This window comes from Grammomys surdaster, unplaced genomic scaffold, assembly GCF_004785775.1.
Source record: "Grammomys surdaster isolate TR1022 unplaced genomic scaffold, NIH_TR_1.0 193, whole genome shotgun sequence".
NCBI classification, from domain to species: Eukaryota; Metazoa; Chordata; class Mammalia; order Rodentia; family Muridae; genus Grammomys; species Grammomys surdaster.
The window spans coordinates 7,671,153-7,684,079 of NW_021604638.1; the positions used below are offsets into that span (position 1 = coordinate 7,671,153).

General features: G+C 50.1%; 1 protein-coding gene across 1 annotated transcript in view; it reads left to right on the plus strand.

Moving 5' to 3' along the window:
• Positions 1–517, plus strand: part of Ptgis (prostaglandin I2 synthase) — a 35,615-nt gene extending 35,098 nt beyond the window's left edge. Inside the window, exon 10 of the mRNA XM_028769717.1 lies at positions 238–517. Coding sequence (XP_028625550.1) covers positions 238–382 — 145 coding nt within the window. The 3' untranslated portion in view covers positions 383–517. The remainder of the gene's footprint in view (positions 1–237) is intronic.
• Positions 518–12,927: the final 12,410 nt, after the last annotated feature.

Here is a 12,927-nt window from a genome sequence, read left to right on the forward strand (position 1 = left end):
CATGGGGGTAGAGTTAGGGACATATGCTTGGTGCTCTCCCTCCCTCCGACTGCTCCATCATCTGCAGATGATGCTGTAGGCAGGAGAGCAGGAGAGTCAAACACACTCTGACTCTCAAGGGCTACGACATAGAAATGGCTGCCATGGACACAGCCACTGAGCTCTGAGCTAGCCTCAGCTTACCCCGGCCTGCTGTGGCCAGATCAACACAGTCCACAGCACCCCCTCTCTCTGCAGATTTGTGGTCCTGTTGCTGACTCATTTTGATCTGGAGCTGACCGGCGAGGACACAGAGGTTCCCGAGTTTGACCTCAGCAGATATGGTTTTGGCCTGATGCAGCCAGAGGAAGACGTGCCCATCCGGTACCGTACCAGGCTGTGACCTGTGGAGCAGACACTACATTCACCTGGGGCCTCCTGACTTCCTGTTGTTCCTCTAGAATGCTGTGTCCAGAGGAGGGACATTGAAGACACCGAGAACAGAAAAAGCTAATAAAAGCCTGTATCTCGCTGTGAGGACTTGCTTCCAAACCAAGCTGTCTGTGTTCCAGGTTCTCGTGTGCCTCCTGTCCTGTGGTACCCACAGTCCACATCGCCATGCCCCTGACTCCCAGAGCAGGCACTGTCCCCTCCTTTGGTAGCTGGTGTAGTCCAGGCCTTGGCCAGCATGGCAGATATGGGTTCTTAGAGGACTCGTGTGGATTCATCAGTGTGTCTGTTACTCTAAGTCCTATCTGCAGGCCATTAAAGAGACATGGCCCCTTTTCATGTGGATGCCCGGAAAGATGCATCGTCCTCTATTGATTCACAGAGAGTAGGTAGCGGGATTTCCTTTGTGCTAAGACTGGGGTAGGGGCATGTCTGAAAGATCTGACCCTATGAGATGTCTGGAGAGCCCGTCTAGAGAGTCTGTCCACTGTATCCCAGCATACAAGCCCTTGGTATGATGTATAACCAGCCTGCAAGACAGCTTTGTTCAGCCTGCACATTAAAAATCAACACAAGGGACTGGAGAGATGGCTCAGTGGTTAAGAGCACTGACTGCTCTTCCAGAGGTCCTGAGTTCAAATCCCAGCAACCACACGGTGGCTCACAACCATTTGTTAATGGAACCCAATGCCCTCTTCTGATGTGTCTGAAGACAGTGTACTCATATAAATAAAATAAACAAGTCTTTTTTAAAAAAAGAAAATCAGTATAGCAAATGTGGACATAGTGGCTCACGCCTTTAATCTCAGCACTCATGAGACAGAGGCAGGTGGATCTCTCAGTTTTAGGCAAGCCTGGTCTACATAGCAAATTCCAAGGTTACCCAGAAATACCCAGTTAAACAACATAGTAGGTATCATTACCTGTGGGGAATTCATGTGAATGCCCCAGCCATACCAGGCCCACAGTCCCAAAGAGTAGCTCTGGCCATGGGTACCCAGCATCCACTTGCCCAGCACGAGGCTTTGGCTGAATCGGAATCAACATCCCCAGTCTCTTCTGATCCCAAGGGCACTGGAGTCTGGGCCCCTGATGTGACTCCGGTGTTCTGACTGGTGTGGGAAGTGAGGGGAACCAGCTTGCTGCTCCTCGGCTGCTACCTGACTCTGGGTGGCACAGCCGTGGCATCAAGTCAGTAATGAAAACCCACCTGTGCGTCAATTTTAGGAGAAAAGACTGACTTCAAGGCAACTGTGGCTTGCAAGCCTCCCTTTGTGACATTGGCTGTCCTGGAACTCACTATGTAGACAAGGCTGGCCTTGAACTCAGAAATCCACCTGACTGCCTCCGCCTCCAGAGTGCTGGGAGTAAAGTGAGTGCCACCATGCCCAGTGTCCCGAGTACCTTGAAATGCTGAGACGAGCACAGCAGATACGTATTTTCTGTTCCTTGCAGCATCTTAGAGAAGATGGAGTGTTATGCCAGATTTCCAGATAAGAAAGCAGGCACAGAGAGGTAAAGTGACTTGCCTAGGGTCACACAGCTCTTGCCAGTAGAGCTCAGCCTACACACCTCTCCTAGAAGCAGATGTTGGGTGGGCAGTTTGTTCTTCATTCTGAAGGCTTTAGGGGTGGCAGTGGGACACTTCTGTTTGGTACTGTAGAGCTGACAGCCAGAAACACCCAAGCGTGGTGCAGACACATCTGTGATGAGGTCCTTTTAGCTTTAGCTGGAAAGACAGAAAAGGGCCTGAGCCTGGGTGTTCTGGGGGCTCATCTCTTGGAGCAGGGCTGGGGCTCAGAGGCTTCCCTGGCCCTGGGTCTCCAGGCACCCTTAGGATCCCCAGCTAGACAGTATGATTGGCAGGAGTCTGGGTATCCCCAGGGAAACCCATCTTCATGCTTGGGTGACCCCCCCACTGCTGCCTTCTTATCTTCACAGGAAATCAGAGCTGGCAAGCCTCCCGTGGGAGGATGAGCCTGTTTCCATGGCAACCCCCAGTTGCCTCCTCACGGCTGAAAGGGGAGGAAGAAAGTGGCAGAAATAGCTGCTGAAGGTCTCACAGGCTTCGGTCCTGGTGTGCTAGGGGAAGCCCTTCAGAGCTCCATCCTAACTGAATCAGGCTGGGCTGTCCTCACGATGCTCACCTGCGCTCGGTGAAAGGCTGCTTCCCCTTAAAGGTGACAGCTCCTCAGAGCCACACATAATATGGCAGTTAAGGGCAGGCAGCTCCGGTTGGGGACCTGAGATGCTGAAGCAACGCTCGGAGGACGATGTTCATGCCTGTCCTCATTTAATTGCTTCCATCTCCCATTTCTTTCTTTTGTAACAGGCTGGGAATTTAGCTCGGTTGGTAGATTGGTTGGCTAGCATGCACAAAGTCTGGAGTTCATCTCCAGTTCCTCCTAAATTGGGTTATGGTGGTGCACGCCTGTAATCCCAGCAAGGTGGAGGAGGCAGGAGGATTAGAGATTCGAAAGTCATACTTGGCTACATAGTGAGTTGAAGTCAGCCTGGAATACATAATACTGAAGGAAGAGGAAGGGCAGGAGGAGCTGGCAGCCTAGAAAGGAGAGATGAATTAGCCACCTGCACGGGCAGGATCTCAGCTCTCCGTGCCCGGCTGTATCAGTGCTACCAGATGAGTGCTACCGTCTTCAGTGGGCTCTGACGTGTTCCCTGGACCGTCTCACCATGTTTCTGTTGTCGGAAGTGGGCTTCTATCAGCCACACCCCACACAGAAGTGTGAAGTATAAACTGGGTCCTGGACGGTGGAGGCCAAGACTCTGGGTGCTGGAGCCTGTGTTCTTGGGTCCTGGCTGGCTGAAGGCCACGCCCATGTCTCCCCTCAGCTTTTCATTGGTGGACACAAAGTGAGTGAAAGGAGGGGTGGGCAGAGTGCCCGTGGCAGGGGCTGGTAGCCCAGCATCCAGACAGAGAAGCTAACCCTGAGCGTCTATCCCAGACACGGGTTTCGAGGCTTCTGTTATTTTTAATAAACACAGCATCACGGCGTGTTTCATGAGCAGCATGGTGGTCACACTTTGCCGTTTCAACACAGCCCTCAAGCTTCGTGTCATACTGTCAGATGGGCGTGCATCCATTAAAGTGGCTTTGCTCATGAACTGTCCCTGTGTGATTCTTCTAGAGAGGGAACCTCTGGGTCTGGAGATGAGGTCCTCTGCTGGGAGGTGAACTGGAAGTGCTAGCCCGTCTAGTGTCATCCTGGGGGCTTGTGAACAGCAAGCAGGAAGGGCTGTAGATAGGGAAGCTGGGGGGGGGTTGCGGGGGCGCTAAGAAGAGAGATGAGAGGGGAGGTGAACAAGAGGGAGCACTGACCAAGGACAGTAGAGGGGAGAGGAGACAGGAGAGACACCAGGTCCACAGGGCAGGGGAGCTGAGCTCTCACTGAAATGTATTAGGAACGTCAGTTTCTTTTGCTGACTGCTTTTGTGTGTCTTGGAGTTTCCTGGCTCCTTTGAAGGGAGATCAGCTTACCTTTAATTGTTCTGCTGGAAGCTTTCCCCTTGGTTGTTCCTGCATTCCATCATCTTTTGGCTCTCTCCAGCCTAGAAGTCAATGACTTTCAAAGTCCTGACCACAAAGAGGCTTCCTTTGTGGGGACATTCTGGTGGCACCTATACTTCTCTCCAGGGAGAGAACCCAGGAGGCCATGCTGGGGGTCTCACAGTGCACAGTATGCACAAAACATTGGAATGTGCGAGGTCCACAGAGCCATTGTTAGGTGGTGGGTGGGAAGGTTCAAGGATGGTGGAGGGGGTGTGTGAATGGGTAGATAGATCAGTAGGTGGATGGATGGATGAGTGGGGTGGTACGTGAAGAGTGAGGGTGGATGAGGGGTTGCAGAAGCGAAGAAGTAGGTGGATAAATACATTGTGTGTGGGGTGGATGGATGGATGGATGGATGGTGTATGAGTTAGAAGTGGGTGTGTGGGTAGATGGATGGATAGACAAATGGGTGGGTGGATGATAGACGGGTGTGTTTAAGGGTAAGTGCTGTGTTGGTAGAAAGATGTGGGCAATAGGTTGGGTGGACAGGTGGGAAGATGGGTAGTGTTTAGGATCTGTGAATGGACGGAGAGACAGGACTCAGTGGGCACGTGTGTGGTGGAGAGTGGGTAGATGCTGGGTGTGGCTTAGTGACTGAGGCCACGGAGGAGGGGATGCTCAGGTCTGTGGGTAGGTGATAGACGAAGGGGGAGCAGATACACTTCGGGTCAAAAAAACAAGCTTCATTCATTGGCAGGGACTTGGGCCAGGAAACTCAGGGTTTGGTAAAGACAACTGGACTCAGAAAGAAAACAGCAGGCATTGGAGCTGAGTCTGGTGGTGCAGGTCCAGGATCTTAGCTACTCACACAACTGAGGCAGGAGGGTGGCAAGTTTGGGGCCTGTCTGGGCTATGTAGAGGGGCGAGGCTCAGAGAGTGGGTCACTTAGGGTCATCTAATTGTAATGGCTTCATTCATTCGTCCTCAGTGGCTGGCACAGGGAGAGGAAGAACCTGCTGTGGGGTCAGACAGGTCCCCTCGCACAGGGTCTGACATACATGTACTGAACGGATCTGGTCATTGTGGTTGCTTCAAGAGTCCTTCCCTGCGTAGGGCGGATGTGCAGCAAGTCACCCATTATCCCATTCATCCCCCCAGCGCCCGGCCAGGTGGAGCCCTTCTCTGTTCACTGTGGTGTTGATTATGGAGCATGACAAAGGGACAACAGACAGAGGACAAGTCTAGCAGATGGGGCCATTGCCGGGGCCGCAGGGGTCCCGTGCAACATGGACTTTGATATGAAATGATGTCCTTGTGTCCCGAGTCTCTGAGGACTCCTCTGTTCACCCTCATTCTCTATGAAGGGATTCATGCGTGAGCTGTGTGTGTGCGTGTGTGCATATGTGTATGTGTGCGTGTGTATGCGTGCATGCTCGTGTGCATGCTCGTGTGTGCGCGTGTGTATGTGTGCATGCTCGTGTGTGTGTGTGTGTGCATGCGCGTGTGTGTGCATGCATGTATGTGAATGTGTGTGTGTGTGTGCGTGTGTGCATGTATGTGTGTGTGTGTGTGTGTGTGTGGTTTGCAGGGGCAGGAGGTATGGCATTCATTGGTCTTGCTCTACCCAGAATCTCCCAGAAACCTGAGCAGGCTGCTCCATGGATATAAATGATAGATGGTATCATGGAATCTGGAGATCAGACTTCAAACAGCTGAGCCTCTTGCCAGCACTGGTCAGAGGGAGCAGCGTGGATGGATCTTGGCTGCTCCCAGCAAGATACAGGGTGAGGCCCCAGCAGACATGTATTGAGAGGGCAGGGGCCAGGAGTCGGATGGTTTGATGTTGGAACTTGACTGCACTGAGATGCTGTACCCTCCATGAATGTTGTGGTTTTCCTTGGCTTTAAATCAGAGGGCTATGCCATGTCCCTGCTTTATAAATATTCCAAGTTGTAGTTCATTTTCCCTCCCTGCCTCCCCCTCCTCCCTCCCCTTCTTCCCTCCCTCCTTCCCTCTTTTTCCTGTTTGTTTCTTAAGTATATTTGAGACAGAATCTCATATAGCCCAGGATGGTCTTGAACTCACTATTTAAAGCAAAAATGACTTTAAACTATTATAGTTAATTAATTAATTAATTAATTAATTAAATGTGTGTGGGTGACCTGCCTGCGTGTCTGTGCACTACATGCATGCTTGGTGCCCGCAGGGTCAGAAGAGGTCATCAGATCTGGAAATGGAATAACAGTGATTTGTGACTTTGAACTTCTGATCCTCCTGCCTCTGCCTCCTGGGTGCTGGGGGATACAAAGTGTCTCCCAGCTTCTCTCTCTTTTTAAAAAAAGATCTATTTTATTTTATTATGTGTACGTGTGAGTGTGCGCACGTGAGTGCAGGTGCCCAAGGAGGGATGGAGGTGTCAGGTCCCCTAGAGCTGGCGCTAACAGGCGGTTGTAAGCTGTTGTAAGGTGACGAGGCTGCTGAGAATCAAACTCTGTGAGAATGGCACCTGCTCTCAACCACTGAGCCACCTCTCCAGCCCCCTGGCCTGTTTCCTGTATATCTAATTTCTTTTCAAACTAAGAAAATTTCTGGTCTGTGGAGCAAGGACTGTCACTGGTTAAGTTTTGTTGTTGTTGTTTGTTTTTTTGTTTTTTTTTTGTTTTTTTGGATGTAGGTGACAAATGGACAGCTGGCAGGACAAGAGGAGTTATGTCATAGCTCACATAACTTGAAATCCAGTGGCACCAGCTTCAGGCATGGCTGGATCCAGGAGTTCTATATAAGATACCATTCCACTCTACCTGTGATGACGTTATTTCCTTGGGGAAGGATAAGAGGTTTGTTTGTTTGTTTGTTTGTTTGTTTGTTTTAACCACCCTGGTCACCTTACTTTCAACATGTTCATGAAGACAGACATGGGACATGGCAGTGGCCCTTTGGTACAAATGGAGCACCATATGCCGGGGAACAAAGAGCCTCTATGTTGAGAAAGGCAAAACAAAAGGGTGGGAAGAGCCCCTCCAATTAGGAGTTTCTACATGGAATAGTTAAGCCTTCTCAGAACCTTTATTTACTTATTCTGTAATTTATTTGTGTGTGGTATGTTTTGAGCATGTTAACATGTGTTGACATGTATGTGCATGTGGATGTCAGAGATCAATGCCAGGTGTTTTCCTCAACTACACTCTCCTGAGGGTCAGACAGTGTTTCCCACTGAACCTGGAGCTTACTGACTCCACTGGGCCAGATGGCCAGTGAGCTTCAGGAATCCCCACGTCCTCCCTGGCACTGGATTTCAGGTGTGCATGGACAGCTCTGACTCTTCTTTGTGTGTCCTGGGGATTGGAACTCAGGTCCTCATGCTGGTGCACGAGCACTTTGCTCACACAGCTATCTGTCTCCTCACTCACCAGCTAAGCACTCTGGTTGCTTAGGTTGAGCTGCACACACAAGCCCCTCCCTCAGTAACCCCCAGTTGCCTTAGTGACCCGCAGTTGAGCAGACAGAGCCATTGGTGGTAAAGGGCTTTTAAAATCCCTCATGGGCTGGAGAGATAGCTCCGTGGTTAAGAGCACTGGCTGATCTTCCAGAAGACCTGGGTTCTATTCCCAGCACCCACATGGTAGTTCACAACTATCTGTAACTCCAGTTCCAGGGGATCCAGTGCTCTCTTCTGGCACGCACAGTCATATGTGCAGGCAAGCCACCCACACACATAACATTTAATTAAAGGATTTCTCAGGTACCCAACACGGAATTCTGTCCTCAACACACATGCTTAGCATATACACACAAATATTCGCAAAAAGAGAATTTACCAAAAAAAAAAAAAAATCCCCTCATAACCTAACAAAGCAGACACTGTCTCCATGGTTACTCATTTTAAGGATGGGAACAGTACAGCTCAGAGAGGTTAGATCACTTGTCCAAAGTCATTCTATGCCAGCCGTTCTGTCCTGACCCCCCTCTCTTCGCCACAAGGTCACACTGTCACCCTAAGGAACCTTCCAAGGTCTTCTTGCCGAGTAAACACACAGACACAAGGCTGGATGGGGCCTGATGGAGCCGGCCCCTCTGCCTGCACTTTTCAGGTGCAAGGGGATCTGGGTACTTTCCCCTTGAGTTTGCAGCTAACCTTTGTAGATGTTGCAGGATGATCAATCACACAGGGTCTTTGGCCTTGGCCTTGGGCTTGCAGAAGAATCTCTGCAGACTCATCACCACTTGTGGCTAGTGAAATGCCCACCACCTGATCCAAGGCTCATTACGTTGGCATGGATAATCACAAGAACCTTCTTATGGGTCTCCTGAGACCACTTTGTATTGCTCAGCTCCCTTGGCGCCCTTTCTGATGGAGGGGTCACTTAAGGAATCGTTCTGTGTCTAGTACAATGTTTAGTGGCATCTCCTTGCCTCCGCCAACCAGACAGCAGAAAGACTTCCCCCTCCCCCAGAGTTGCAATAACGAAATCCCTGTGCGGAGGTTGTCACTCGTCCTCTGGGACAAACAATGAAACAACATCTGCCTCTTTGCAGGGGGAGGGGAGTCGGGGGAGGGAGGGAGGGAGCGGGGAGGGGTGTGCTTTCAAGCCAGCTTTCTTCCCAGAGACTGCAGTTTTCAAGGGTTCCCTGGGCAGATGGGAGCTCTCGCCAGAGCTTGGGACTAAGAGATGAGAGCCGGGGTTGTATGATTGTCTCTTCGGGACTCACTAAAAGAGGAGAGTGGATAAGCTCACCCTAAGGCAGAAGAGCAGAGAGAACAGGCCTCATGGTCTCAACATGTAGAGCCCCATGCTACTCAGACCAGAAGGGCAGGCAGTGAGCTTGAGGGGGCTGCAGATGGCAAAGGAAGCCCTTCAGACCAGTGTGGGAAAGTGGCTTGCCCCAAGGATGGTTTCTAGAAGGTCACCTATAACCAGGCCTGGAAGTTGAGGCCTGTCATCCAGCTAATCAGGATACTGATGCAGGAGAATGATTGTCAGGTTTGGGGGCAAGCATTGCTGTGAGCCATCTCATAGGCCCCTGAAATAACGTTCTGGAAACAAAAGATATCACAAGCAAAATATTAATACTCAAGTGGCAGAGCAGAAGGTGTTTACAATGTCCAGGGTCAACAAGGTACTTAGCATCTAGATTATATAAGCAATCCCATAAACCAACAACTATAATAGCAAGCATGACAATAGATACAACCACCATAACCATAACAGTAACCATGGCAACAACCACCAACCATAACAGCAACCATAGCAGTAGCCACTACCCATAATAACCATAACCATAGCAACAACCTCAGCAACAAACAGCAATGAGAAGAACAACTACAACCATAACAACAGTCACATCAACAACAACCACAATCATAACAGCAACTTCAGCAACAATCACCAACCATAACAACCATAGCAGCAACTACCAACCATAATAACCATAATTGTAACAGCCTCCGCAACAATCACCAACTAAAAGAACAACTACAACCATAACAACAGCCACAACAACCACATCATAACAGCAACTACAGAAACAACCACCAACCATAACAACAACCACAGCAACAACCCCCAACCATAATAGCTACAAGCACAATTATAATAGTCACCAGCACAACAACAAAAACAGTAACAACTACCACAAAAGCCACTTACATCACCACCACAACAGCTCAAACACACACCACACACCACACACACACACACACACACACACACACGAACTCCAATGCCTTGGAAGCAAACCTGAGATTCATTAATAGTCAATGACAGGGACATTTCTGGCACGCACTTGGAAAGCCAATGTTCTACTCTCGGATAAAAGCTAATGGAGGCGATGACTGGCTAGAGGACTCCCAGCACTTAGAGGAGATGTCACCAGAGGCTGTGGCATCCTGGAGCACTTAGTTAAGAGTGTATACACTCTGGGATACATTGTTCCAAAGCCATACGCAGCATGTTTACAAAGCCATCACATCAGGGCTGGGGACACGACTCAGTTGATAGAGCACTGACCTAGCATGCACTAAGAACTGGGTTTAATCTAGGGCTGTGTAGACCAGGTGTGGTAGTGCATGCCTGTAATCTCAGCACTTAGGAGATAAAGGCAGGAGGATCAGAAATCCAAAATCATCTTTGGCTCTGTAGCTGAGTTGAAGGCCAGCCTGGGCTATGAGACCCTGTCTTGGAAAAAAAAATCTCTATGCTGGTCTGTGAGTTGATGTGAGAGGTTGTTCTCAGGTACATTTACTGAGTCCAAGGACTAGTGTGAGTGTCAGTGATGGAGGCACACACTGGGAAAGCCAGTAGATTGGTGAACCCACATCGCCATGACTAGACCTCCTGAAGATGAGAAGCAACATGGGGGCTAGAGAGGTGGGTCACCAGTTAAGAGCACTAGCTATTCTTCCAGAGGACCTGGGTTCAATTCCCAGCACCGACAAGGTAGCTTATACCTGTGTGTAACTGCAGTTCCAGGGCTTCCAACACCCTCACACAGACATACACGCAGGCAAAATACCAATGAACATAAAATAAAATAAAATAAAATAAAATAAAATAAAATAAAATAAAATAGAAAAAAGTCAGAGTTACAGAACAGAGCACATGGGTAAGTTGAGGCAAGCACAGTGGTGCAGGCAGGTAATCCAGGTTTGTAATCACTCAGACGGATTAGATCAACAACATGGTGAGTTCAAATCCGGCCTAGGCTATACATTGAAATATTTTCTGGGAGAAAAGGGCAAGACAAATAGTAGCAACAGCAAAAAAGTATGAATTGTTTTTCAAGATCACATAGAAAAACAAACAAACAAAAACTGTAATATCCTCTCAGTAGCTAACAGCCACTGCCGATGAGGTAGGGAGTGTGGTCTGAGAGGAAGTAGGGGGACCTGAGGACAGGGCTGTCATCAAGGCACTTGCCCCACCAGCACTCTTGAGATCAATCCTCAGAATACACACTTAAAAACCAAAACAAACAACAGAACAGACGTGGCAGTGTATGTTCATATTCCCTGTATGTTCATGTCCATATGGGCGGGGGCAGCAGAGGCAGGTGGATCCCTGGGGCTCACTGGCCAGGCAGCCCTGCCCACTTGAAGAGTTCCTAGTCAATCAGAGAGCTATCTCAAAATAAAATAACTAAATAGATGGGTGCCGTCTGAGGAACATGCCCGAGGTTGACCTCTGACCTCCCTATGGATGTGCCCTCTATAAATTGGGATTTTCTGGGGGAACAGAACTGATAGGATCACATGTTTTCTATATCAAATATAGAACGTTTTATATATCAAATATATTAAAGAATGGATCTAATCAGCTTGCTCTGAAATAGCCCCGACACTAATCCTAACGCTCACACACCTAGGCACACATAGGAAGGAAAACAAATCTTACATTTTCTTTTTGTTGTTTTCCGAGACAGGGTTTCTCTGTGTAGCCCTGGCTGTCTTAGAACGGGCTCTGTGGACTAGGCTGGCCTCAGACTCACAGAGATCCTCCTGCCTCTGCCTCCCGAGTGCTTAGTCTTGCATTTTTCTATGCTGTTCCTGTGGTGGCCAGGGAAACATGTGGCCATCCCTCATTTGCCTTTGGCCTCTAGCCTGGGCAAACTCTTCGTGGAACCTCCCTCTTGTCTCCCCGTATCTATCTAACTCCATTCTTACCTGTGGAGTCTGTCCTCCATCTCTGAGAGGCCCCGCTGAGCTCCTAGGTTAAGCCCTCAGCAAAACCACCCCTGCCCCATGATTCCCTGGTAGCACTCATGATTGGCCGAAGCTTTCTCATTTAAAACAAACAATCAAAAAGAAATGCATTTAGATGCTTGTCTTTCTTCTGTGGTGGGCAAGCTGAGAAGAGGAGGAAGGGACTGAACCAGAACTATCAGAGCAAGGGAAAACCCTGGGAAGGCTCGTCTCCTTTGACAACCACACTCAGTTTGGGAAATGAGACATTCATTCAGACAGCCGCATGGCTCTGTAGGAGGCTGCCTTGGAGGAGCTGAGAGCAGAGGCCACAGGGAGAGAAGCCTGGAGGGGAACTGACCAGAGTAGATGGGGGGTTACAAACAGTTCTGTATGATGCAGTGGAAAGGAACCCAAGGTGGAGAGGGGAAGCCCTTTTCTCAGGGCACCATAGCCCACTAAGTTTCCTCCCTCCAGGGCAAGGTTCTCTGCATCTCCAACTCATTCAAACAGCAGGGCCCAAGCAAGTGTGGCTGACAGAGGGAGGCCTGGCGCCTTCTGCATGCAACCCTGCCTACAGTCACTCCTGAGTCTGCCTGCCCTACGGCACAGGGTGAGGCAGGGGCAGTGGATGGATCTCTTGGTTGAGCCAGACCCTCAGCAGTCCAAAAGCAGCTGTCCAAGTTAGCACGAATGGGTGAGTGACAGGCCAGGCCAGGCAAGCTCCGTGTCTTCCGTGGCCCTTCACCTGGCCTTATATTTCTCCTCCGCAGTTACCACCCAGCTGCCCACCCACCTCTTTTGCGTGTTTGTTTGTCAATAGGTGCAATGTCCACCTTCCTCTAGAATCTGATTGTTTAGAATCTGAAATGGAATCAAAACAAGAGCTATTTAAAATTGCCACCTGCCTTCTCCAGCTTTCCAATCCTCCCAGCTTCTAGCCTGTCTGACTGACATAGTCTTCCAATTCTGTTTACAGTCACTCACTCTCCAGGGAGCCCTGGGACCCAGAAGCTAGTTGGCTTCGCAACTGTATCTCCCACGCTCGCCCTACGTGCGGCGCCTGCATGCAGTAAGCGCTCAGCTTCGTGGTGGCCGGGACGCAGACAAGCAGCCCGGGTGGGCCCCGCGGCCTGGGCCAGGGCCGAGCCGGGCACGGAGGGGTTAAGCCGCGCGCGTTTCCGACCCGCAGGTGGCGCCGTCCCGCCTCGGTGCCACTCGCCGCGCTCCGAAGTGCGGGACAGAATCGCGGCGAGCGCGGAGCCGAAGCTCAGCCCGACTTGTTGATCTCGCGCAGGCAGCCGCGGCC